This window comes from Narcine bancroftii, chromosome 2, assembly GCF_036971445.1.
Source record: "Narcine bancroftii isolate sNarBan1 chromosome 2, sNarBan1.hap1, whole genome shotgun sequence".
In the NCBI taxonomy this organism is placed as follows: Eukaryota; Metazoa; Chordata; class Chondrichthyes; order Torpediniformes; family Narcinidae; genus Narcine; species Narcine bancroftii.
In genome coordinates this window covers 37,298,809-37,326,648 of record NC_091470.1, presented here as the reverse complement: position 1 = coordinate 37,326,648, position 27,840 = coordinate 37,298,809, and the positions used below count along the sequence as shown (strand labels likewise).

The following is a 27,840-nucleotide window of genomic DNA, read 5'->3' as shown; positions in this document are numbered from 1 at the left end:
GATTACCTTCAATTTTCCTAAGTGCCCTGTTCACTGAGTTTAATAACAGCTTCTAACATTTTTCCCTGTGATAAATGTTAAGCTAGTTGGCCAATAATGCTTTGCTTTCTGTCATCCTCTCTCTGAAGAAAGCAATGTACAAGTCATACATTTGCTTGGCCCTTTATTCAAATAGTTTTTTGATGTTGAAAATCCAGGCTAGAGGAATGAAGACACAAAAATACCCTAATTGATTTATTAATACCTTGATGTGTTTTACACCACAGCTGATCATTTTATTTGGCTGGTGCAAGTCCCAAGAAACATCAAATATCTGTAAAAAAAACCCAAGAAAAATACAATCAAATTTATAAAACATTTGCACCACTTAAAGGAAATTAATTTAATCTACCATTAATTTGCCCAATTCGTTTAAAAAAAAACATTTCTCATCTCCAGTACCTGCAAACAGAACGTTTCGAACAGGATTCTCCTTTTAACATAGGTTAGAAATTGCAGCCAATCCAACAATGAACTAAAGGCAGCCACCATGAAATTGACTCAGTAAGTTAAGAACATAAGACGGAGGAGCAGAAATGAGCTATTCAGCCCATTGTGTCTGCCCTGTTCTTTAATGATGAGCTGATCCATTTTCCCACTCAGCCCCACTGCTCGGCCTCCTCTCCATAACTTTTGATGCCATGGCTAATCAAGAACAGATCGATCTCTGCCTTAAATACACCCAATAACTTGACTTACTCATCAAGCTGCACCCTATCCCCATTCATTGCACCAAAACAGTCAGTCTTCCTAGATCTCCACTCTGACAATACTGGACAATGAAAATTTTGCTTCCTGAATGCCTATGGGGTATTCTATGGATTTTGAACTATTGATCACAAAAATCACCATAAAATATTCCTATTGTGTACTTTTTTTTTTAAAAGACTTTAAGTCGACTTCAAGGATACAAAACTATGAAGTGCATAGTTATTTTTCTGCATGTGCCCCTGAACGACTTCCCGGCTGATCTTGGTGCAGTCAGTGACGAACATGGTGAAAGGTTTCATCAGGACATTGCGAGTATCAGGGCAACTGGAATCCACCAATACTGGCCAACTATTGTTGGACACTGATAAGAGAGAGATCAAATGCTGAGTAACAATCAAAAATCAGTGGCAAAACATTTTCACATTCCAAACACTCACCACTCTGTGCAAAAAAAACTTGCCACTTAAATCTCCTTTAAACTTTCCCCTTCTCATCTTGTATCCATGTCCTCTGATATTTAACATTTCCACTCTGCAAAAAAAAAAAGATTCCCAATCTACCCTACCATCTACCCTACCTATATGCTTCAAGATGTCATACACATTTATCAGGTCACCCTTCAGCTTTTGACACTCCAGAACAAGCAATCCAAGTTTGTCCAACTTCTCCTTTTAGCTATACTCTAATCCAGGCAAATCTCTTCTGCGTCCACTTCAAAGCCTTTACATCCTTCCAGTAATACAGCAACCAAAACTCCAAAGAAACTGCAAGACAACTTTGGAACTTTTATACTCAATGCCCAGACTGATAAAGGCAAGTATACTATACATCTTCCTTACAACCCAACTTGCAACTTCAGAGTTATGACATGCAACCCAAGATTCCCCTGTACATCAATGCTCCAGTCATCCCATTTTCTGTGGACTTACCCCTTGCATTTGACCTCCCAAAATTCAACACCTCACACTTATCCAGATTAATTCCATCTACATTTCTCCACATGTATTTCTAATAGATCTGAATTCTGCTGCATTTTTTTTTAACAACTTCTTAACCATCCACAACTCAATTCTACCAATTTTTGTGTTGTGTGCAAAGTTACTATTTAGCCCATGAACACACAGATCTATATACATATATATTCATAATCATTAGTGCTAGGGCCACTGTTTGTGATAAACTTTAAAGTACACTGACCTGCTGAGTTGCTCCATTATTGTGATTTTACTTCAATCACAATGTCTGCAGACTTTGCACACATACAAATATAAAAGATCACAAAAAGTAGCCCTAGCACAAATCACTAATCCCCACAGAACACCATGAGTCATTGAACTTCAATGAGAATTACACTGGATTCCACTCTACAATATCCTTAAATTCCATGTGCATAAACTTCTGAAACAGCCTACCATGAGGAATGTTTTACTGAAGTCACGTATACATTATCTGCTCACTATCCTCAGTAACCATCTTTTTCACCTCCTCAAAAAAATTCAATTTACTTTATAAAATGATCCGCCCCACACACGCACAAAGCCATGCTGATCATCTTTAATAGGCCCATATTTTTACAGATGTAAATCAATCCTAATCCAAAGAACCCCCAATTTCTCTACTACAAAGGCTCATTAGCTAAAATTTGCAATATTATCCCAAGTGCCTTTATTAAACAAAGGAATAACACTGGCAATTCTTCAGTCTTCTGAAGCCTTGCTTTGACTAAAGATGATACAAAGATTTATTTCATGCCCCAGCAATCTTCTTACCTCTCAATAGCATGGGACAGACCCCATCTGCCTTGTAGAATTAACCACCTTAATGTTATTTAAGATTTCTTTCTACCTAATATTGACATGCCGTAGTATATCAGCATCCTCCATGTCCTTCTCCTTGGTGAATACCAATGTGAAATACTCATTTGGTACCTTGACACTTCCTCTGGCTCCAGGCATAAATCCCTTGAGCATCATTGAAATGTCCACTGTTGATTAAGAATTATTTTATCATCCAGGAAATGGAACTGATGGTCATTTTCCAAGAAATAATGGGTGCAGTCAAACACTCCAATAAAGCCAGCCAGCACAGCACCACAAAACACCGCCAGGAATAAAACAATTCATTTTTGGAAACTTCTACCTGCAAGGAGAATTCATTTAGTTTTTCTGTAAATTACTGCTAATTAAGGAGTTAAGTTTGATATTGCTTAAAGGTCAGATACATAATGACTCAGGAGCTCCTACACTGATGAAATGCTATTCATTATGAGAAACCTTAGTCAAATCCAGTAAATGCTGTAAACCCACATGAGAAGACAGAAGCTACAATAATAAATGCTGCCCTGATGTTGGGTTCCAAACTGTCTCCAAAGATGCTGCTTAACTTGCCAAATTCTTATAGCAGTTTATCTTTTTTGCTTCAGGATCCAGCACTTGCAGTCTCGTGTCTCCAATAATGTCTTCTATTGTGCCATCCTTAGCTCAAGGACTCATCTTTGAATCAAGCGTTAATGGATGAACCCTTCCATGACTTGAACACACAATCTAAATTGACATTTCAATGCACAACTGCTCTGTACTGTCAGAGAAGCAGTCCTGAGAATGAGTCATTAAATCAAGGCCCTCTGTCTATCAACTGGATTGAAGACAATCTTCGAAGAAACAGATGAAGTTCTCCTGGTGCTGATGCATCAGCCGATGTCGTGAAAAAATTGTTTAGTCAGCTGCCTCTTTCTTGTGGGATAGAACAATACGTCGAATAATTGGTATGTTTGATTGGTTGTGAAGGCCACTGACATATCCTGAAACTCTTGTATGAATAAAAGTTTTTTGTTCTTCATTATGTTTGAATATGAATCAATTCATTGATGGCATAAAGGGTTTTTTTTTAAATTTACATTTTCATATATATTCAATGCGAAGAAAACATTTCCATCTGAAATTTATGAATTTCAGTTTTTAAAAAAAATTCAAAATTAAAAAATGCAAAGAGACTAATTATAAAAAAAGCAGCAAGTTGTACTACTTTGATCCATTTCTCCAACTCAGAGGCATCTTTAATGTATCAGATCTTTAAAGTACACAAATGAAATTTCTGTTTTAAAAATAGAATCATTTAGCAAGGCAAGAGCTAATTTTCTCCAGTTTTTTTTTAAAAAAAATGATTGAGTTTAATAGATAAAAACTTTTTATACATGGTCCTAATTAATAACATAAATCAAATCATATCATATACATATCACATGTAAATTGTAAATCAGAAGTACTTATCCCATTCAAAACATCAAATGCTATGATTATATTGAATTAACAGTTAATCCATTCCTCATAATATAGCCAAAATTAATGTTGAATAGAAAATAGATAAAATTAAGATTTCTTTCTTCACTATTTTTAATATCCCACCTATTCTTTCTTCATAACCTTGATAGTCCTTTATATTTCCCCTCAGTTAATTAATGGTCACTCTAAGGATTTAATATCCTTCGGAAGGCAGTGTGTCAGAATTAGCCACGATGCAGGAGTTGATGACTAACTAGCATCTTTTTTAAAGAGAAAATAGCTTTTATACACTTGTGGTTCCATTCAACAAGCTAACATCCTTTGTTTATTTTTTCCAACTGTCTTCTCAACTTCTTCTCGAAATACTTATATAATTACATTAAATTTTTCCTTCTCATTCTTCTTACTAAAACATATATCACATTTCTATATAAAACAGCTCAGAACTCATTGCCTATGGCATTGAAGAACGTGATAAAGCATTTACTTACTTTTCGTAATATCCACTGGTATTAACAAGATGCTAATTGCTGACCACATCCTAAATATCAAGGTCTTTCAGCAAACTGCACCTTGCTTAGTGTAACAATATGGTGAATGTACAAAAGGTAGTGGGGGGGGGGGGGGGGTTGGGGGTGAAGAACAAGCCCTGCATAAAAAAAACTTTTCATGCCCTCTACAGAGAAATGGTTAAAATCTTTCAACATGTTAAACACTTTAAAAATTTAATTTATTCAAAGGCAATTAAACAATTAAGAAGAAAAATTTGAAAACAAAATGTTTACATTAAAAAAAACTTTGATTCAAGAAATGAAAATCAACCATCATTTGCTCACCCCATATAAACATTTAATTCTACTAAAATTATGGACTTTCTGTCCTGCACAGGGTAATTTGCGGGCAGATCAATGGGCAGATTCCCAATTGCAGCAAGATTGTGCCGGTAATATACAGCACACTTGATAGCACAGATCTGAGAAATGCTGGAAGTTTGGGGAAGTGCTAGCATTTTAGAGCAAGCTCTGGCCCATTGCTTTACTTACGGTAAATAAAAGTATAATTCAGATTGCTAAGCACAGATGCTTGAATTATCAAATGCAGAAATTAATTCACCCATTTAAAAAATTAACCTTTGTTTATTGTTCCAGAAATCTACATATTGAGATAAAACTGCCCATAATCTATGAAAATGGCACAAAAGTAGTTTAGAATCACTTTAAATTTTCTCCTTCCTTTGATATAGAATTTAATTCTGTTCCTAAATAATTTCTTTAAGAATATATTTGCAGCTGGGGTGGGAGAGATTTGCTCTATGTTCTATTAGTCATCAGCCACTGGTGGGTGATCCACACCCAAGTTTTGTTTGGGGATTACTACCTTTTGGTAGTTTTCTGTTGGGGTTTTTTTTAAACTTTATCTTTTTTTTTATTTTCATTTTATTTAGTCTTTAATTTGTGGTTTCTTTTTCTCCTATTGGAGGGCCTATTTACGTTGATTTGAGTTTTTGAGATATTATTGGTCATTAGTAATATTAGTAGATAAGTCAAAGTTGAAGTTTGCTACTTTTAATGTTCGGGGTTTAAACAGTCCGATTAAGCATATGCGTATTTTGGCGTACATTAAGAAAATGAAAATTGATGTCACTTTTTTTTTACAAGAAACACATCTGAATATCAAAGAAAGTATTAAATTGAAGAGGGATTGGGTAGGGCATGTATATTCTTCTTCATTTAATTCCAGGGCTAAAGGTGTAGCAATTTTGATACATAAGAATTTATCTTTTGAATTACAATCAATGGAGGAAAAGGCAGGATGTATTCTTAAATTGAATTGTAAGATTTTTAGTGAATTATGGACTTTACTTAATATTTATGCCCCAAATGAAGATGATGAAACATTTATTTTGGATGCATTTTTATATCTGGGTCAGGCTAATGAGAATGTTTTAGTTGGTGGTGATTTTAATTGTGTTTTGGAACCTTCATTGGATAAGTCCCCAAAGAAAGTTAAGAAATCTAAAATGGCAGTTCAGGTTGAAGCGTTGATGAAAGATCTCAATTTAGTGGATATTTGGAGACATCTTAATCTGACAGAGAAGGATTTCTCCTTTTATTCAGCTCGACATGAATCGTTTTCAAGGATTGACTTTTTTTTTAAAGTATCGGCACATTTACAGGGGAAAATACAACAAGCGGAATATAAAAGTAGGGTGATTTTGGATCATTCTCTGATATACTTTACATATATAACCTCTGAGAAAGTTCAAGTGGCTTATCGTTGGAGGTTTAATATAATGCTGTTAAAAATATGGAATTTATTGATTTTTTGAAAGAAATTAATTTCTTTTTGAAAGAAAATTCTAATTCTGTTCAAAGTAAATTTGTAGTATGGGACACTATGAAAGCTTATTTGAGAGGACAAATAATTAGTTATACTTCTAAAATAAAAAAGAATCGATTAAATCAGAGTCTTGAGTTAGAGAAACGGATTAGTGAGTTAGAAAAGGAATTTCAGAAAGATGCTACAGAAGATCAGAAAATAGAATTGTCCAGGTTGAACCTGGAATATAATACTTTGCAATCTTATCAATTTGAGTGCATGATTAATAGGACTCTTCTTTGGCTTGGCTTCGCGGACGAAGATTTATGGAGGGGGTAAAAAGTCCACGTCAGCTGCAGGCTCGTTTGTGGCTGACAAGTCCGATGCGGGACAGGCAGACACGATTGCAGCGGTTGCAAGGGAAAATTTGTTGGTTGGGGTTGGGTGTTGGGTTTTTCCTCCTTTGCCTTTTGTCAGTGAGGTGGGCTCTGCGGTCTTCTTCAAAGGAGGTTGCAGCCCGCCAAACTGTGAGGCGCCAAGATGCACGGTTTGAGGCGTTATCAGCCCACTGGTGGTGGTCAATGTGGCAGGCACCAAGAGATTTCTTTAGGCAGTCCTTGTACCTTTTCTTTGGTGCACCTCTGTCACGGTACCCAGTGGAGAGCTCGCCATATAACACGATCTTGGGAAGGCGATGGTCCTCCATTCTGGAGACGTGACCCATCCAGCGCAGCTGGATCTTCAGCAGCGTGGACTCGATGCTGTCGACCTCTGCCATCTCGAGTACTTCGACGTTAGGGGTGTAAGCGCTCCAATGGATGTTGAGGATGGAGTGGAGACAACGCTGGTGGAAGCGTTCTAGGAGCCGTAGGTGGTGCCGGTAGAGGACCCATGATTCGGAGCCGAACAGGAGTGTGGGTATGACAACGGCTCTGTATACGCTTATCTTTGTGAGGTTTTTCAGTTGGTTGTTTTTCCAGACTCTTTTGTGTAGTCTTCCAAAGGCGCTATTTGCCTTGGCGAGTCTGTTGTCTATCTCATTGTCGATCCTTGCATCTGATGAAATGGTGCAGCCGAGATAGGTAAACTGGTTGACCGTTTTGAGTTTTGTGTGCCCGATGGAGATGTGGGGGGGCTGGTAGTCATGGTGGGGAGCTGGCTGATGGAGGACCTCAGTTTTCTTCAGGCTGACTTCCAGGCCAAACATTTTGGCAGTTTCCGCAAAGCAGGACGTCAAGCGCTGAAGAGCTGGCTCTGAATGGGCAACTAAAGCGGCATCATCTGCAAAGAGTAGTTCACGGACAAGTTTCTCTTGTGTCTTGGTGTGAGCTTGCAGGCGCCTCAGATTGAAGAGACTGCCATCCGTGCGGTACCGGATGTAAACAGCGTCTTCATTGTTGGGGTCTTTCATGGCTTGGTTCAGCATCATGCTGAAGAAGATTGAAAAGAGGGTTGGTGCGAGAACACAGCCTTGCTTCACGCCATTGTTAATGGAGAAGGGTTCAGAGAGCTCATTGCTGTATCTGACCCGACCTTGTTGGTTTTCGTGCAGTTGGATAATCATGTTGAGGAACTTTGGGGGACATCCGATGCGCTCTAGTATTTGCCAAAGCCCTTTCCTGCTCACGGTGTCGAAGGCTTTGGTGAGGTCAACAAAGGTGATGTAGAGTCCTTTGTTTTGTTCTCTGCACTTTTCTTGGAGCTGTCTGAGGGCAAAGACCATGTCAGTGGTTCCTCTGTTTGCGCGAAAGCCGCACTGTGATTCTGGGAGAATATTCTCGGCGACACTAGGTATTATTCTATTTAGTAGAATCCTAGCGAAGATTTTGCCTGCAATGGAGAGCAACGTGATTCCCCTGTAGTTTGAGCAGTCTGATTTCTCGCCTTTGTTTTTGTACAGGGTGATGATGGTGGCATCACGAAGATCCTGAGGCAGTTTACCTTGGTCCCAACAAAGCTTGAAAAACTCATGCAGTTTGGCATGCAGAGTTTTGCCGCCAGCCTTCCAGACTTCTGGGGGGATTCCATCCATACCTGCTGCTTTGCCACTTTTCAGTTGTTCGATTGCCTTATATGTCTCATCCAGGGTGGGAACCTCATCCAGCTCTAGCCTTAGGGGCTGTTGAGGGAGCTGGAGCAGGGCGGAATCTTGGACTGAGCGGTTGGCACTGAAAAGAGATTGGAAGTGTTCTGACCATCGGTTGAGGATGGAGATCTTGTCGCTGAGGAGGACTTTGCCGTCTGAGCTGCGCAGCGGGCTTTGGACTTGGGGTGAGGGGCCGTACACAGCCTTTAGAGCCTCGTAGAAACCCCTGAAGTCGCCAATGTCCGCGCTGAGCTGTGTTCGTTTGGCGAGGCTAGTCCACCACTCATTTTGGATCTCCCGGAGTTTGCGCTGAAGATGGCTGCATGCGCGATGGAAGGCTTGTTTCTTCTCTGGACAGGACGGCTTTGTAAGGTGAGCCTGGTGGGCAGCTCGCTTCTTTGCCAGCAGCTCCTGGATTTCCTGGCTGTTTTCGTCAAACCAGTCCTTGTTTTTCCTGGAGGAGAAGCCCAGTACCTCTTCAGTGGATTGCAGTATGGTAGTCTTCAACTGATCCCAGAGGGTTTCAGGGGACGGGTCCGTGAGGCGGGTTGCATCGTCGAGCTTTGCTTTGAGGTTTGCCTGGAAGTTTCCTCTCGCTTCGTCTGACTGCAGGTTTCCAACATTGAACCTCTTTCTGGGGGCTTTATTGTTCCTGGGCTTTGGTTTGAAGTGAAGGTTTGACTAAACAACAATATTATGTATGGGGAGAGAAAGCACATATGGTATTGGCATGGCAATTAAGGAAAGAACAGGTTTCGAGGACTATTAATGGTGTTAGACAGAATTCGCTTATTACGTATAAACCTCACGAGATTAATGATAAATTTTGTTCATTTTATAAAAAGTTATATATATCTGATGGAAAACAAGAAAACGGATCGATTGATCTTTTTTTTTTTTTTAATCACAGTTGAACTTACCGACATTAGAGGAAGTAGATATACAGGAGTTGGAAGCACCATTTACTGACTCGGAAATTAAAATGGCTATGATGGAAACGCCGAACGGTAAATCACCTGGTGATGATAGATTTTAGGTCGAACTTTATAAAGTTTTTTTTATGATGACCTCTTTACAATGTTTGGAGATGTACTACGTCAGGTTGGAGAACATTATGAATTGCCTGAGTCTTGTTCTAGTGTTTTAATTACAGTAATTCCAAAGAAAGATAGAGATCCTTTGAAAGTATCTTCATATAGACCAATTTTGTTGTTGAATGTAGATTATAAAATTATAGCTAAAATTTTAGCGAATAGATTGGCTAAGTTTTTACCTAAGTTGATTCATATGGATCAAACAGGTTTCATAAAGAATAGATATGCCTCGGATAATATTTTACGTGTGATTAGTTTGATTAATAGATTTCGACAATCTTCAGACCACCCGATGGTGATATCTTTAGATGCCAAAAAAGCATTTGATAGAGTTGAGTGGAATTTTCTTTTTAAAGTTTTGGAGAAATTTAAGTTTGGTCCTCTTTTTACTGGTTGGATTAAGGCTTTATAGAGTAAACTGGTAGCTAGAGTACTGACGAATGGTTTGATTTCGGAACCGTTTAAACTGATCCAATCTACTCGTTAAGGTTGTCCTTTATCACTAGCTTTGTTTGCATTAGTGATCGAACCTTTGGCACAGTTGATAAGACAGAATACACAGCTACAAGGTATGAAAGTTTTAGATGAGGAATATAAAATTAATTTATGATGTATTGGTGTACCTAACAAATCCAGCTCAATCACTTTTGCATTTGAAGGAGTGTTTGATGCAATATGGACATCTTTCTGGATATAAAGTTAATTAGGAAAAAAGTGCAATATTACCGGTGAGTGAAGGAGATTATTCAATTTATAAGAATATTCCTAATTTGAAGTGGACGGATCGAATTAAGTATTTGGGTATAATTATGGATGTCAATTATCAATCTTTATATAAATTAAATTATGTTCCATTAATAAAAAAACTTAAAACTCATTTGATTAAATGGAAAGATTTACCTATTAATTTATTGGGTAGAATAAATAAAATTAAGATGAATATTTTTCCACGTATACAATATTTATTTCAATCTATTCCATATTTACTTGATAATTTTTTTTGAGATTTGAATAAAATGGTTAGGGAGTTTTTATGGAGAGGTAAATTTTCAAGAGTAGCCTTGAATAAATTAACTTGGAAATATGACCTAGGCGGGACTACATTTACCACATTTTAAAAATTATTATGAAGCAGCCCAACTTAAATTTATTAGTTCATTGATGGATTTGGAATGGCCCCCTAGCTGGGCCAAAATTGAGATGGCAAATATCTTTGAATTTGAAATACATCAATTTTTGTTTAGATGGAATGTAAATTTGTTACAGCAACATAATGTGCCTATACTAAAACATTTAATGAAGTTATGGACAAAGAAAAAGAATATGATAGGTTCTAGTGGTGAATTGTCGGCCTTGACTCCGTTGTATAATAATCAACTTATTTCTTTCTCAATACATAATCAAAGTTTATTACATTGGAGATTTAAAGGTGTGGAAAATTTGGGAGATTGTTTTAAACAAGGTAAATTTTTATCTTTTGATCAGATGAGAGACAGTTATGGTATTGATAAGAATTGTTTGTTTCTTTATTATCAAATTCGATCTTTGGTAAAACATGTGTTTGGTAGAGATATGATTTTACCTGAAATGACTAAATTTGAGACTTTTCTTATGAAGGTACCAGAGAAGGGTTATATTTCAGTTATGTATCAAATATTACAGGATGGTATGGATAAAAAGGGTTGGGATAAATCTAAAGGTAAATGAAGTGGAGATTGGTTTTATTTTTTCCGAGGATGATTGGTCAGATATTTGTTATGATAGTGTAACGAGATTGATAAATGCACATTATGCAATGATTAATTATAATTTTTTACATCAATTACACTTAACACCTGAAAAATTAAAAAGATATGGTTTTCATGAATCAGATTTGTGTTTTAGATGTGGTAACGCAGTTGGAACTTTTTTCATGCGGTTCGGTCATATATATATATATATATATATATATATACACAATCTTTTTGGAAGAAAGTACAATTGTTTCTGGAATACTTGTATAAGATTAAAATACCTTTAGATCCAACAGTATTTTTATTGGGTAGTTTGCAACCTCTGAAAGGTCTGGGATTAGATAAGTTTCAACTTGCTTTTGTATATTTAGCACTATCTCTAGCGAAAAAATGTATTGCAAGTATGTGGAAAGATACGAATATGATTGATATTAATAGATGGCATAATGAGATGAAATATTGTTTAATAATGGAAAAAAATCACATATGTTTCACGTGATAACTATAGTTTTTTTATTAATAAGTGGTTGTTATAGTCAGAATATTTACATTTTGATTTACATTGATTAGATCTTAATATGTATGCTTCATTTTTCTTTCTTTTTTTCTTTTATGGCTCTCCTTAACTGAAAGGGGGGGGGGGGGGTTCCTTTTTTTTTCTCTTTTCCTTTCTTTTTTTTTAATATACATATAAAATATAACATTCGTGCTTAGTTTATTGTTATATATGTTACTTATTATCTGTATTTTGAATGAATAAATAAAGTTTAAAAAAAAAGAATATATTTGCAAAGTTTACTAAGCAACCATAACTGAACCCTGAATTTTCTAATATTGAATGTATCAAGGAATGACAGTCAGTTACCCTATCAGTGTGTCCTGGTGCTGTTGCTAGAACTCTTCCTTTTTTCCAATCCCAGACACAAATAGAGTTTTTGGAATCCAGACCAATTGATACCAAACGCTGTGGTGGGGAGGAAAAAAATTAAAATTAGAAGAGCCTCCTTTCACAAGATTTTATTTTTCTCCCCATATCAAATGCATCAATATCTATGTCTTTTAATAAGGATCTATTGCAAAGTAAGTCTGCCCTGTAACCAATTAAAAAGCACTGGGTGACTTGTTTCCCCAATCAATATAGATTTTTTAAAATATTCAAAAATATTCACATGTAACAATGTTTGAATATTATACTTTAACATAAAAACTTACATATTACTATTCAAACTCTACTATTATGTTAAAATATTGCAACTCTTCAGAAAACAGTTCCGGGACCAGTAATGAAGAAATATATTTTCTGTATAATTCCACAATTTCATACACTTCACATTGCATTTGGAGAATGCCTTTTGAGCATTTAATTAATTGAGAATTAATTACTATTATTTTAAATCATTAATGTTCAAACAATCTAATGCTCAGTTTATTAATGAGTTTACTTTGTATGCATGTGTATTTATTATTCATAAACTTCTGGTGCAAGTTTACCCTATTGAATTAACATCCCTCTATGCAAAAAAAATGCATGTTCAGTATTATGAACCTCCATAAAACTTAACAATTATGAAGATATAAATGTCTGGTTTTCAGCAAAGAACTAGACCAGGTTACCAAACTATGTCCACCATTCAACTTTGGCTTGTGGCTTCTCTTCGATTGGCCTGGTGCAAGGCCTTTGATATTCTATCATACCCAAGCCACAAGGTAGGTGGTCAGTAAAATAGGCTCTTCAGTAAAATGAATCTAGAATGGAGGTTTGGAGGTGAAATGGGGGAGTGGTGTTGGAATCAAGCAAGTGATGAAGGATAAAAAAAATTTGTACAGGAAGAAGAACGATCCTTGATCAGCCCACAGAGGATTTAACTGATGTAAACTAAAACCTCTATTTTTCAGTTAAGATCTGATTGAATTTTCCCAAGCATGTAAGCACAGTAACATTTTCCATATGATGCAAAATGAATACACACCATTGAAGGTACATCACACAAATGAAAATGCCACAGATAATTTCATCCTGCTGTCTTCTTCCCCAATCAGTAAACACAATAAACTCAATACTTTGGATATGAATGTTTGTACTGTGATGCTGCCCTAAAGCCACACATTTTGTGTCTTGTTCATGACAATAAATTCTGATTTCTCAAAGGGAATCATACAGTAGGATTCTCTTAGGAAAACAAGTTGGCCTTTTGGCCTGCTGCTTCTATGCTGACCAAATGTGGAGAAAGATCTAAAACTTACAGTCATTCAATAATGTGAAGTAAAACCAAATGTGAAAAGACGCAGAGTGCAATTTGCAAAGTGCCAGTTCATGGATTGTGATTTATACTGTGACAGATTATGTTGTGTTTGTATTGTATATAGATACATTTTTGGGAGATAAATTGGGGCAGATTTTTTAGTGTAGGTCACATACAAACACTTCAAAACAAATCTCATTTAAAATACCGGAGCTCTGCTCAAGCCAGACAGGGTGGTTCTTGGGAGCCTTTGCAAAAACTTTGGGGAGTGCCCAAGAGACTTCACTAATGGATTGTTGTTTTGAAAAGCAACAGATGAAAGTGATCGGAAGAGTTCAGAGCCACAGGCTGTCTAGAGCGTAACTTGCTGCTCTAAGAGGGCCATGTGGATTGAGGGAGTCAAACAGGTTTTTCTGTGTGAGAGAGGGAGGGGGGGGGAAGAGAGAGAGATATCAATTCTGCAGGGCTACAGTCAGCAGCAGCTGGAACTAGAACAGGACAAGCTGGCAAGCTTGTGGAAATCCCCATTTGGAAGATGGGTTGTTAGTGCTTAGTTCAACCTGGTCAAAGCCCTTGTGGTTCATGCAAGAGGAGAGGACTGACTTGAAATAAGTGAAATGAAAAGGAACCCTGTGGTGACCTGAAAGAAAGAGGCTATCATCTGGAAAACTCTGAAGGGGAAAGTTTCTTCAGCAAGACACTGACATGGCTGATTAAAAGGGATCAGTTTGCGTCCAGGAACAACAAATCTCTCTCTGAAAATCGAGAAGAACCTTCCTGAATGGTAACCATTTACCTTTCAAGCACCAAAGCCTGGTGAACTTCATAAATGTTAAATTCTGTGCACAATATAAAAATTGCCTGCAACCAGTGAACTTGGAGGAATGAGAAGTGAGACCGGACTGTGAATCAAATAACTTTTCTAAACTTACACACATATTGTATACGAGTGCTCTTAGAATTAGAAGGGAGTTAAATTAGGTTAGTTAAGTTAATAATGATAAGTTAAAGTATGATTCTGCTTTCATATTTAAAGATAATTAAAAGCAATTTTTGCTTAAGTAACCATTTCTCTTGGTGAATATATATTGCTACTGGGTTTTGGGGTCCTCTGGGCTCGTAACAATACAATTGAGCTAGTGATTTTCTTATTCATTAGGTACGTTAGATTCCAGGAGCAAGTATTCTCACAAAAAGATGTTGAAATTGCCTTTTCTGTGTCAGATGGGACAAGTTGAATATTTATCAATCATAGATACTTTTATTTTAGAAATATGGGATCCAAAGGGTCCAAATTTTTAAATTTAGACATTCAGCATGGTAAAAGGCCTATCCAGCCCACGAGCCTATGTCCTCCATATACACCAATGAACCCACAATTCCCATATATTTTTTTGAAGGGTGGGAGGAAACTGGCACACCTGGAAGAAACCCACAGACATGAGATAGACTCGAACCCAGGTCACTGACGCAGAAATGGTGACAAGTTTGTTTAGGATAGAATGAGTAAACATGTAAATAGAGAGTCAATATCCCTTCTGGCAGGGGTGAATGAAGGGTCAGAGTTTCAAAATAAGGGGTTGGCTCTGGCTCAAATTAGCTGAAATCTCTCATCCAGAGGTTGCTAAAGCCTTGAAATTCTCTCCCCAAGAGAGCAGTGGAGGCTCAATGAGTGTTCAACACAGTCAAAAAGCTTTAACACCTTGAGAGAATCAAATGACATAGGGCTAGTGCAGGAAAGCTGCACAAAGGCCTCATTATTTAGTTAGACCATGACGGAGATCAATCATGGTCTAACTAAATAATGAAGCAGGCACAAGAGGTTCAGTGACCTTTTCTTGCTTCTAAAACAAAACAAACAAAAATATTAGAAGCAATGTTCCAGGATCAACTGGTTTGCAGCTTTTCACTTTGGTTCATATTTAACTTTTTGAATGTTGGACTTCACTTAATGTACTTTTCCCATATACACAAAATTTAACAAACTGAATTGTGAGTATGTGGGAAAAGACCAGTTCTTCAACCCAAAACACAAACTCTGATTCTATATTCACAAACGTTCCTTCACTTGCTGAACCTTAACAGCATTTTAATTTTTATTGTATACTGAAAGCTGCAAAGTAACACTGAATTTTTTTAAATTGGAAAATAGTACCAGTTGTAAAGAAAAAAATGCTCAGGCAGTCAGTGACAAAACACATTTAGAGAAAACAAGGAAGACATGCACATTGGCATCAGTTTTCCTCCCGAGGGATAAACTGAATCTGTCATAGTGGTGCTTTGTTTTTTCTCTTGGAAAGGGTCTGTTGGTGGGTGGGGGTGTGGCGGGGGTGGGGGGGGGGGGTCGGTGGGGAGAAGAACGGATGTTATAACATCTTAAGGATGTTGAGGAGTATTTGCCTTCCAAATGGCAAAGACCATTCTGAAACAAAAGGATAAAAAATACTGTGCAAGAGTCTTATGGGTAATTATGTATCCATGTAGCTTTGTAACACCAGGGGTAGCAACATCATAAGAAACATTTCTTTATCTAATTTAAATGATTTTATTTTGCATTTTTAAAGGCTCAAATGGAAACATGCTGTGGCCCACCAGTGGGGCCATGGCCCACTGGTTAGAACCACTGCATTCTGGCTTTTCATCAATGAAGTTGAAACTTTAATTAAACAACAAAGGAATTTGGAAATGTATGGAACAATGGCCTATCAAATCCAACACAATCTAGAGAGAAGCTGGTTTATTAGTTGCCCAAGTAATTTATTTCTTCTGAAACTTTGAACACATATCAATTTGTCCATTCATAGCCAGTACACCAATTTTTTCCACAGAGCTTCGTTATTATTGCTGAAATTACTTTGTGTCATTATGTGTGCGCATTCTGGTTTTAATAGCTAATTTTTCTGTTTCATTCATTGTTAGGGTACAGAAATCACTGATTTATTACCCATTTCAAGCCAATCTGAGCAGCTTGAAATACCATCTCAAAGGGCAGATAAAAAAAATCAACTACACAGCTCTGGGTCTGGAGGAACATTAAGTGAGAAATGGAAGATTTTCTTCTTTAAAACACATTAGTGAATCTGATAGTAATTAAAAAAAAGTAGATATTCATGATCACTAGTACTTTTATTGTTCCACATTTCTCTCCTTAACTGAAAATGCTCCAGCTGTTCAGTGAGATAGGTTTCTCTTAATTGTTGATCCAATATTCAATATGGCAATTTAATTACAATTTAATACATCCTTAAAAGTATAGTAAAACTACAATTAGTTTACTCACCTGGCCATCATAATCAAAAGCCAAACAGGCTATTCCATGCGTGTGAACATCCTTCAAAATGGATATTGTCTGCATGTTGTAGGTATCCCACACACATATATGCGGCTCCTTTCCCACCTGCCCCGTTGCAACTAAAGTTCGTTCTGGATGGAGAGCTAAACTGCGGATTGAACAGAAAGTTGATTTATAGAAAAACAATCAATGGAGCAGCTGTTATATCCATGGATAGTGTAGCAGTTGCTGGAATGGTTTAGACTCTTAAAAGAGGGGAATTATTTTTGTCTCAGAAAGCTTTCTAACAATGGCAGCATCAAATATAGCACCATAGTAATCTCGTAGGCACAGTTGTCTCAAGAGAAATCGTGGCACAGATGTGTATCTGCTAATGTGGTATCCAAGTAGAAAATAACTGCATATTTTTGACAATTCTATTTTACATATTTTTTAACCTTAGTTTCCTCTTTTTCTCTATCTTCATTGTTTCTTACAGAGAACTATTTCGAGTAAAGTTGCCACTAATTGATTTTCAACATGACTAGCTCGTCCACTATGCACAATTGGTCAAATATTATAGCAAAACTGTAAAGATAGATGGAAATGCAGATTTACTCCAAACGAAGTAAAGATAGAATTATAAGATTGATAATGTTAAAGACCATTGGACAATAGAAAGTTCTGACAAAAAAGCAATCAGGTTCCCTCAAGTCAATCATTCAACCATTTAATGACCTTGTTTAGTAATCATTTCTCTTATCCCTTTTTTTAGTAATATTCATTTTCTTAGAAATTCAAATGCGTAACTGGAAAATCAATGTGCAAAAACAGTCTATTATGGCATCAAATATTCACGACAAATTTCTTCTATTTAGGACTTCTGGTAATTCAAACCTCTTCCCAACCTCTAAAAATCTACGACAATATTAAATTTAGTCTATAATTTGAAAACTAACAGAATTATTTCAGTATTTCAGTTTTGACTATTTGTACTGCTGTATTCTTCTTTGGCTTGGCTTCGCGGACGAAGATTTATGAAGGGGGTAAATGTCCACGTCAGCTGCAGGCTCGTTTGTGGTTGACAAGTCCAATGCGGGACAGGCAGACACGGTTGCAGCGGTTGCAGGGGAAAATTGGTTGGTTGGGGTTTGGTGTTGGGTTTTTCCTCCTTTGCCTTTTGTCAGTGAGGTGGGCTCTGCGGTCTTCTTCAAAGGAGGTTGCTGCCCGCCGAACTGTGAGGCGCCAAGATGCACGGTTTGAGGCGATATCAGCCCACTGGCGGTGGTCAATGTGGCAGGCACCAAGAGATTTCTTTAGGCAGTCCTTGTACATTTTCTTTGGTGCACCTCTGTCATGGTGGCCAGTGGAGAGCTCGCCATATAACACGATCTTGGGAAGGCGATGGTCCTCCATTCTGGAGACGTGACCCACCCAGCGCAGCTGGATCTTCAGCAGCGTGGACTCGATGCTGTCGACCTCTGCCATCTCAAGTACTTCGATGTTAGGGATGAAAGCGCTCCAATGAATGTTGAGGATGGAGCGGAGACAATGCTGGTGGAAGCGTTCTAGGAGCCGTAGGTGATGCCGGTAGAGGACCCATGATTTGGAGCCGAACAGGAGTGTGGGTATGACAACGGCTCTGTATACGCTTATCTTTGTGAGATTTTTCAGTTGGTTGTTTTTCCAGACTCTTTTGTGTAGTCTTCCAAAGGCGCTATTTGCCTTGGCGAGTCTGTTGTCTATCTCGTTGTCAATCCTTGCATCTGATGAAATGGTGCAGCCGAGAGAGGTAAACTGGTATTAGACTTAGGTTGAACTGAAACCTTTTTTGTATTCTGCCAAGAACAATCTATATTGAGAGCTTGCAATGTCTACAAAAAAAAAAGATTGCCATATTTGAGTTGAGACATTATACCAAGGTTGCATTTGTTGAAAAATGCTTTTATTTAAAAATAAAAATACCTGCATAGATAAATTTAATAATCATTAAGATACAGCCTATGGAAAAGGGCACACATTTGACTGCACAACAGAAAAAAAATGCAAGCTTGAGATGCACTGATGTCTGATAAAAGTAATGATCATTTAGGTGAAGGCAAATAGGCCTATAAAATAGAATGCATGAAACAGTTCCCCCTTTCCATCAGATCAATATTTTTGTTGTTGCCTTTTTACACATCATTTTATTATGCCACATGTCGCCAGTTGAACACAGAAGGTAGCAAACATAGCAGTCTGTCACAGGCTCTGACCTCCATCCATTAAAGACATTAATGTGGGATGCTGCCTCAAGATAGCATCATGAATGATCCCCAGCATCCTGGTCACAACTTCTTTTTGCTGCTATCTTCGGGAAGAAGGTACAGAGAAGACTGAAGTCCATCACCTCTTGGTTGAAGAACCATTTGTTTTCCAAAGAATGATTAGGCTCTTGAACCTTCCCATACTAACTGAATCATAAACTACTCCAGCACCACAAAAAAGCCACCTGCTCTGTTGTAATGGCTCTGCAAATATTATCTACCTTTTGTATTTATTATCTCTTTCCATGCAATAATGTAATGTAATAATACCATGACTTTTCTTTTACAAAAGTACCCATTCGGCTGCAGTCTGAAAGAATTTCGTTGCATATGTACATTATTCTTATGACAAAGCCATTATTGCAAGATTGATGCAGAACATCACAAATTTAATGACAAGTGCACAAATGGTACATAGTGTACATCACATCAATAAAATAATTTGCTTGACTTGCCAAGAAATTATTGATGTTTGCAAGGAATGTAGGAAGGCATTACACGGCAAAATGACATGCCAGATTCTTTGAAAATATGAGTGAACTTGAGCAAATCCTTGAGGTGTTCAAAAATGTCCCTAGCAGACCAGAAAAAAAAAACCTTTGAAAGAAAATTTGAGGAAAGCCTTGCCTCTATTAAAGCTAGCTACTGAGTAGCTCAGCTAATCACTTCAAACAGCAAGCTATTTACAGAGGGACCATTTAATCAATCAATGCAAGCTACAAGGAGGCAAAAAATACATTAAAAAAAAAATCGATCTAGTGACATATTTACATGGTTTTGCCCAAAATTCTGGCATATTTGACTGCTTTGGATAAGTGAAACAAGATTGTTGACAACCCAGTTGCCCATTCATTTGCAGATTTGACAAATTGTTCATTACCAAGGAACTGGCAGAGCTCCAAACTAGGGTCAGACATTTTTAGAGATGCTAAATTAATGGGAAGAATCCATGGACATAAAACTATGTTACACTGGATTATCCATCATATATTGCTTTATGGAAAGGCATGAGACTTACTAAGGTTATGAAAGCCATAGAGTCAACTGCAAATTTTGATTGCCAAGCACATAGCCACAGATGATGCCAACATTTTTGGGAAAACACTGAGGCACTGTATCTACAGGGTGACATGGAGTAGCTCAGTCACAGCAGACTGCTCAGGGGCTTTTTGGAACCAAGTCGCAAAATCAACACACAATTAAAAAAGGCAGGCTAGTGAAAGAATATTTGAATAGTCTGGTTATGGAAGATTGCTTTCCAAACTGATCTGACTTCATGCGTAAATGAACTCAACATTAAATTGCACAGCAAAGAGAAGCTATATGAAAGAGTTCCAACTCCAATATAGTAAGCAATTAGCCAAGGGCAATAAATTGATTTCAGCTTGTTGAACTGTCTGAGCCAAAATCTGCAAATTAAATTTTCAAGAGACATAGCAGCACAAAAAGTTGACACACAACCTTTTGAAAACGTGTTGATTCTGAACCAGTATTTCTGCATATTGAACTCATTGATCTCCAAATGATGTTCTGAAGAATTACATGAAGGTGAATTGATTGTCCTCAACAAACACTTCCCAAGTGATAATCCCTATGCCTGAAAAAATGTTCGGCTTGCTTATTATGCTTAGCACCACCTACACTTTCGAGCAAATAAACCCGTGGGCGAGAACTGCCAAATCAAGGTTGAAATCAAGACTGCAAAAAGATCATCTGCACATTGTTGAGGCCAATGAGAATCTACACTTTGGCTACTTAGGGAGAAACAAAGGATTTTGGAGAACGATTTCGCTTCCAACCCAGGAGGGGAATATATTTGTGTTAATGGTTTGGTTAAAAAGGTTTCAGGATATGCTTTATCTTGTCATGTGGTGAAAGGTACTACATAATTTAAATTTTACATCATCTTTGAGGCTCTATTGGTGAATTTGTATTTTTATTGTTTGACAAAAGATCTTGTGCCTGCCAATGGGCTCATGCTGATGCTGTATGAAATGATAAAAAACATTAGAAGGCTTAATTAAACATAACCTTTGTGTTGCCCTCACTTTGCCAATCAATTTAGTTCTCTTTATTTTGTACTATTCCTTCATTGTTTCAATTTGCCAGAGCTTCAGTTAAAATCAAACTTCTTAATTGTTGCAAGATTATATTATCTAAAAGTACTTAAGCATTTCATGCAAATTTTTATTATGATTATTTAAAATTTCTTTTCTGCTGTGTGATCTCCATCAATTCCAGCCGTGGTCCCTTACAGTTCTCATCATTCTAAAATCTGCAGGCTTTGACTTTAGAATTATCCCTAACAAATTCATAATTATTTAGTCTCAAGTGCATTCGAATTGACCTCAATTAGCAACACTAAAAACAAACACCTGTAAAATTGCTTCTTATAATCAAATCTGACATCTCTCTTTTAATGTTTAAAAAGTACCGGTTATTGTATCAGACCCAATTTCAAACACAGCCAAGTTTTTTTTGAGCAAATTATCAAAAATATACTGTATTAAGATTTAAGAGAACTTGTATAATCAGTTTCTTGAATGTAGACAAATGATCTCAAACTATTCACCAAATATTCAATTTGTAAGCAAATTGGATTTATCTCATAACAAAAATACTTTACAACCAATGTGTGAGGTGATATAGAAAATGCAATTTGCATATTAACTGCTCTCTCAAACATTAGGGTGCTGACAGCCAAATTAGCTTTTGATACTGCTTTGTCAGCAAAGATACCAGCAATAACTCCCATTCTCTCAAACAAAGCCATGGAATATTTTACATTCGCATGGGAAAGCAGAAAGGTCCATCAGAAAGACACTTGCCTAAAAATTGTTGCATATGTCTGAATGATCCTGCAATATGAAGGCTGTAATGGGCAGTGAAGGGAAGAAGGGCCAGTGCGGGGAAGAAAGGTACTCATAGATTGGACAGGAGCCTGAGCCAAGGCCAAATCACATGGGCAGGGCATTGAAGAGAAGATCAGGGATCTCAGGGAAGTGAGAGAGAGGGAAGAAAAAATAAATCACAAGGCAGGTTGAATTTCTAGGTCTCCAGAGTACCAAGGATAAAATCACTGCTCTAACTTCCATGGTTGTAATCACATCCTCATTAATATTGAATTGGAAGTGCAACTCACCTTAAAATTTCTGGAAAAATACAGAATACTGTGGAAATGGTTGATGTTACAATTCACTACCTCAAATTTAATTTGGTGTTACGACCAAGATCAGCAGCAAGAAATTCACCAAGACAATGGTATCTTCAAAACATTTTTTTTTATTATGGACCATTAATAATATACAATCTCACTTAATCCCTGTGTGAGACAGAGCGAGATCCCAAACCATTACAGTTCATGCACGTTTCGGAAAAGTCAATTTCGACGTTCAGTCTTAAATCTTGTGTTGCAACTCAAAATCTTTAAACTGTTGTTCAAAAGTAGTTATGGAGTAGGTGTTCTCAAATCTCACTAATTCTTGTAGAGATGCTTTCAAAGAAATGTTTCTTCATACAAATGATTTTTCTACAATTCCCCTTTCTTACATGGAGGTTACGGAACTTGTGATTTTTACGATGATTTCACAAAACCAAGCAAGGGTTTTAGATGAAGTGACCATTACAATGGCCACAGCAAAACTGCTCTCTCTTAACAAAGAAAGACCAAGTTACCATCTTTTCTGAAGCTACTTTGTTCCCGTGTTCCTCCCTTGACAAGGAGAACATGTTAGTAGTCCTTTCTCACAAAATGTTACTGCCTTTATGACTTCTGATGAAACTGGTTCATCATGTTACAGGTGCTTTTCTCAAGTGTCTTTAATCACATGACCGCTTTGATCACTACTAGTTCTTTTTCCAAAAGCACGACTCATGCCAGTGACTACGGCTTGTCTACACAGGTCAACAAGCAGAGTGTCTTCTGTTTGACCCGATGGCTTTCTAAGTAAACTTCATTGTTCCAAGTTTCAATAGAGAACAAAAACCAAATTGCTTACTGCTCTGAAGTAGCAGTCAAGCTGTCTTTTTGAGCAAACAGGCTATTAGTGGAAAAATCAACTTGATTTTATGGCTTTTAACTGAACAATAAAAAAAAAAGCTAATTCAGACTTGATGTCTGCTTCAATGTGGTGTTCTGAGTGTGTTTCCCTGGTTCCAACCCACAAGGTACCTCTCTAAAATACAATATATTATAACGTAAAGATGAATAATAGCATAATTCTGTAACATTTGGATAGCACCAAAATAAACAGGTTTTCTTCTCATTATTCTGGAATGGCAGACATAATTTAGCTTGAACTAAGCTACTAACTTCAAATGTAATTTATTAATTATATACAAAACAAGTGTGAACAACCCTCTAATGATACAAAAAAAATCACAGCAAGAAAACATGCCACTCTACATACATTTTCATCTATTATCTCCTCTTATTGAACCATTTGGCTGATTACATTCCAATGTATTGAACACATCCTTGGCTTCTGTGTAATTACCACTAACCCTATATATTGTTCTTGACTCTGATAAACAATGAACTCTTCATTCATTCACATCCCAATAAATGCTGCACCCATAGAGCACAGATTTCACCCTTGGTACTCTGGAAAGTCAGCGGTTCAATCTGCCCAGGGAGTTTTTTTCCCTCTCTACAGTGCCTTTCTTTCTTCGCTACATTGTCTCAGGCCTGCCTTTCGAGTTTATGCTGAAATATTATTCTACCTATTCCCACTGACCTGCACTTAGTGGAAAAAACCTTAATTGCATTTACTCTATTTATACCCATCATAACTTTGTGTTCTTCCATCAAATCTCCCCTCATTCTACAACACTCCAGGGAAGAAAGTCCTTATCAGTTTAACCTTTCCCTGTAACTCAGTTCCTGAAGTCCCGGGAACATCCTAGTAAATCTTCTTTGCTCTCTTTCTATCTTATTGATATCTTTCCTGTAGTTACATAACCATAACTGCACACAATACTCCAAATATGGCCTTGTCAATGTCTTCAATAACTTTACCATAACATCCCAATTCCTGTACATAATACTGTACTTTGAGTTATGAAGCCCAAAGTGCCAAAAACTCTCTTTACAACCCTATCTGTCTGTGATGTGACTTTCAGGGAATTATATATCTGAATTCCCAGATCCATCTGTTCTACCAGACTCCTCTGTGCCGTATCATTTAATGTGCACATCCTATTTTGAGTTTGTCCTTCCAAAATGCAACACCTCACACTTGTCTTCATTAAATTCTATCTGCCATTTGTCATCCCATTTTTTCAGCTGGTCCAGATCCTTCCACAAGCATTGAAAGCCTTTTGCACTGTCCACTACACCTCCAAACTTGCTGATGCAATTTACCACATTGTCACCTAGATTATTGATATAGATGTCAAAAACAATGGACCCAGCACTGATCCTTGAGGCACACCACTAGTCACAGACCTCCAGTCAGAGAGGCAATCATGCACTACCACTCTCTGGCTTCTCCCACAAAGCCAATATTGAACCCAGTGTAGTGGAACACTGTACTGCAGGCATATCCGGGCATGCCCTCACTGGGCTGGGCAGGCTGGCCCGCTTTCTGTACCTGTAGCCACTCCCCATAAGATCCCCTAATAAAGGCCAAGAGCCCAGGTCTCCTCCCTCATATCTGCCTTGGACATGAACCAGCAGCATATAGAGGATGTCTAGGTCTTCTGATCAATAAAGCCTTTGACTCTTGCTTTGTTTCTGTGAGTGGTCATTGATCACCCCACAATTTATTGATCAGAATTTTAAAGTACCATGGACAAGGCAATCTGACTGGCGATCGATCCAAAGGAACCAGAGGCCTCCATAAAGTTTGATATGTGGCAACTCTGTTTGAAGGCCTACCTGAGGCGCCATGAAATCACAGCCGATGGTGATCAGTGGTGTGCCACCGAGCGTACCAGTTAATTTGCGACTGCACTGAATACAAAGAGGCAATGGCCCTACTCCGACAGCAGTATGGAGCCCCGAGGAACGCAATTTACACACGTTTCCAGCTTGGCTCCCAATGCCAGGTGAGTCAGTCGACAATTCGTGAGGTCCATGCAGGAGCTGGGACGAGACTGTGTGTGCCGGGATGTGACTGCGGCGACCTACCAGGAGAAGCTCATCTGCAATGGGCTAGTCGCTGGATTCCGCTGCAATCAAATATGGGAACAACTCCTGGAGAAAGGTGATCGGTCCCTACAGGAAATGGTGCCGATGTCCTGAGCGATGGAGACTACTCAAAAGAACGCAGAGGTCTACTCAGTGGGCCACACGGCCATCAGGTGGGGAGAATGGGTGGCACTGTCTTGGGATTCAGGGCCCCTGATTGCCGATGCCACCACCAAGCACACGAGGTGCAACTACTGTTGCCAAAGCAAACACTCGTGAAAGTATTGCCCAGCCCATATTGCAACCTGCTCAAATTGCTGGAAGAAAGGACACTATGGGGCAACCATCTTGGTGGCAGCCAACCTAACGACATAGCAGCAGCGATTCGGACAGTGAGCTGACATTGATTTCCATCGTGCTGGACCAGAGTAGACCACACCAGCTGGGACGATCAATGATGGACCTCGAGGTAAATGGTCACATCACTAGCTGCCTGTTCAACATGGGAAGCACCAAGAGTTTCATACACATGGGCACTGCCGAACGTTATTCCCTGACTGTGTCCCCAGCCAAGAGCAAGGTAGCAATAGCCTCCAAATCCGTCCCTGCGGAAATCCGTGGAAGATGCACCGTGACCCTAACTATGGGGGACACCAAATACAAGAACTTCAGACTGCTGGTGATGTCCCACCTCATGCACCCATCATATTGGGGATGGATTACCAGTGCTGATGCAGTTTGATGACCCCCCCCCCTCCACTGTCAGTAATAACCAATTCTGGGAGACCCCTCCCCTCCCTGCAAAGAGGCCCAATCATTTGCCCAAATGGCAGGCTGGGCTCTCAACCTCTGAACTGGCCACCCTCTGGGTCTCTCCATCTCTGCTGTTCCAAAACCTCACCCAGGACTGCAAACCTGGAGTTGGAGGTGGAGCGGCTGCTGGGGGAGGGCATAATAGAAATGAGTAACAGTCCCTGGAAGGCACAAGTAGTGGTGATGAAGAATGTGGAAAAGTACCAGATGGTGATAGACTACAGACAGACCATCAACCGGTTCACCTTACTGGATGCCTACCTTTTCCCTGCATAAGTGATATGGTGAATGAGATTGCCTAGTATAGCTCTAACATAGGCCTCAAATCGGCCTATCACCAAATCCTGATTCACCCAAAAGACCAGCCATACATGACACTTGAGGCCAATGGCCGACTCTGCCATTTCCTAAGGGTCCCATTCGGCCTCACAAATAGGGTGTCAGTGTTCCATTGGGAAATGAATCCCACAGTGGATGACAATGAACAAAAGGCTAAGTATCCATATCTGGACAATGTCACCATCTGTTGCCATGACTAGAAGGTACACAAGAACCTGCAAAGGTTCCCAGCCACCACAAAGAAAAAGTGCGTGTTTAGCACCAAGCGACTGGTAATCCTGGGGTACATAGTGGAGCATGGTGTCATCATCCCTGACCCTGAGCGCATTCGGCCCCTTCTGGAATTGCCTCTCCCACAGAACCCCAAGGCTTTAAAAAGGTGCCTGAGGCTCTTCTCATATAATGCCCAATGGATCCCCAACTATGCAGACAAGTGAACACCACTACCTTCCCCCGTTGGTGGAGGCCCGCAAGGCTTTTGAGGGCATCGAGGACAAGATTGCCAAGGCGGGGATACACACCATTGATTAATCTGTCCTGTTCCAAGTGGAAAGTGATGCCTCCGACTTCATTCTGGCTGCCAAGCAGGCAGGCCAGTGGAATATTTTTGCTCATTCCAAGGCCCCGATTGCAGGCACTCCGCCATTGAGAAGGAGGAGCAAGCTACAGTGGAGGCCGTGCACCATTGGAGGCACTACTTGGCCAGTAGATCATTTACCCTGCTGATGGACCAGCAGGTTTAACAATAAACAGTGGGGTAAAATAAAAAATGACAACATCATGAGGTGGAGTATTGAGCTGTCCACCTCCATTTATGATCTTGTACAGCTGGGCAAGCTCAATAAGCCACCAGGGGAACCTGTGCCAGGGTACAAGTTGATCGCCTCCAGGCCCTCCAAAATAGCCTCTGCCACCTCGGGGTCGCAAGGCTCTACCCTTTTGTCAGGGACCGTAATCTCCCCTGATCAGTGGAGGAAGTCAGGGAGCTGACTCGCAATTGCCTGTGCAGAATACAAGCCACAATTTTACAGACCTTAGCGAGCCCAACTCATCAAGGCCACTTGCCCCTTCTCAGCTTGGACTTCAAGGGGCCCCTCCCATCCATGAATCAGAACATCTACTTCCTGAGAATGGTGGACGAGTACTCATCCTTCCCATTTGCCATCCCCTGCCCGACATGACCATGTCCATGGTCATTAAAGCACTCCACACAGCATTCACTCTGTTCGGATACCCCAGTTATGTTCATAGCAACTGGGGATCAGCCTTCATGATTAAGGAGTTGCAGCAATACATCTTTTCCAGGGATGTAGCTACAAGCAGAACCACTGGCTACAACCCCCGTGGGAACTGGCAGGTGGAAAGGGAGAATGGTACGATCTGAATGCAGTCTTTTTGGCCCTCAAATCGAAAGGGATGCCATATCCTAGTGGCAAGAAATCCTTCCAGAAGTGCTGCATGCCACCAAGTCCCTA

At 38.8% G+C, this 27,840-nt stretch overlaps 1 protein-coding gene across 3 annotated transcripts in view; it reads right to left on the bottom strand.

Annotated features, from left to right (window-relative positions):
- Window positions 1–27,840, bottom strand: part of LOC138753387 (echinoderm microtubule-associated protein-like 5) — a 182,360-nt gene that overhangs the window by 132,181 nt on the left and 22,339 nt on the right. For all 3 annotated transcript variants that reach the window (XM_069916317.1, XM_069916318.1, XM_069916315.1), the window contains exons 2-4: window positions 16,787–16,946; window positions 12,129–12,227; window positions 245–313 (exon numbers count right to left, since the gene is read on the bottom strand). In XM_069916317.1, coding sequence (XP_069772418.1) covers window positions 245–313; window positions 12,129–12,227; window positions 16,787–16,946 — 328 coding nt within the window. The remainder of the gene's footprint in view (window positions 1–244; window positions 314–12,128; window positions 12,228–16,786; window positions 16,947–27,840) is intronic.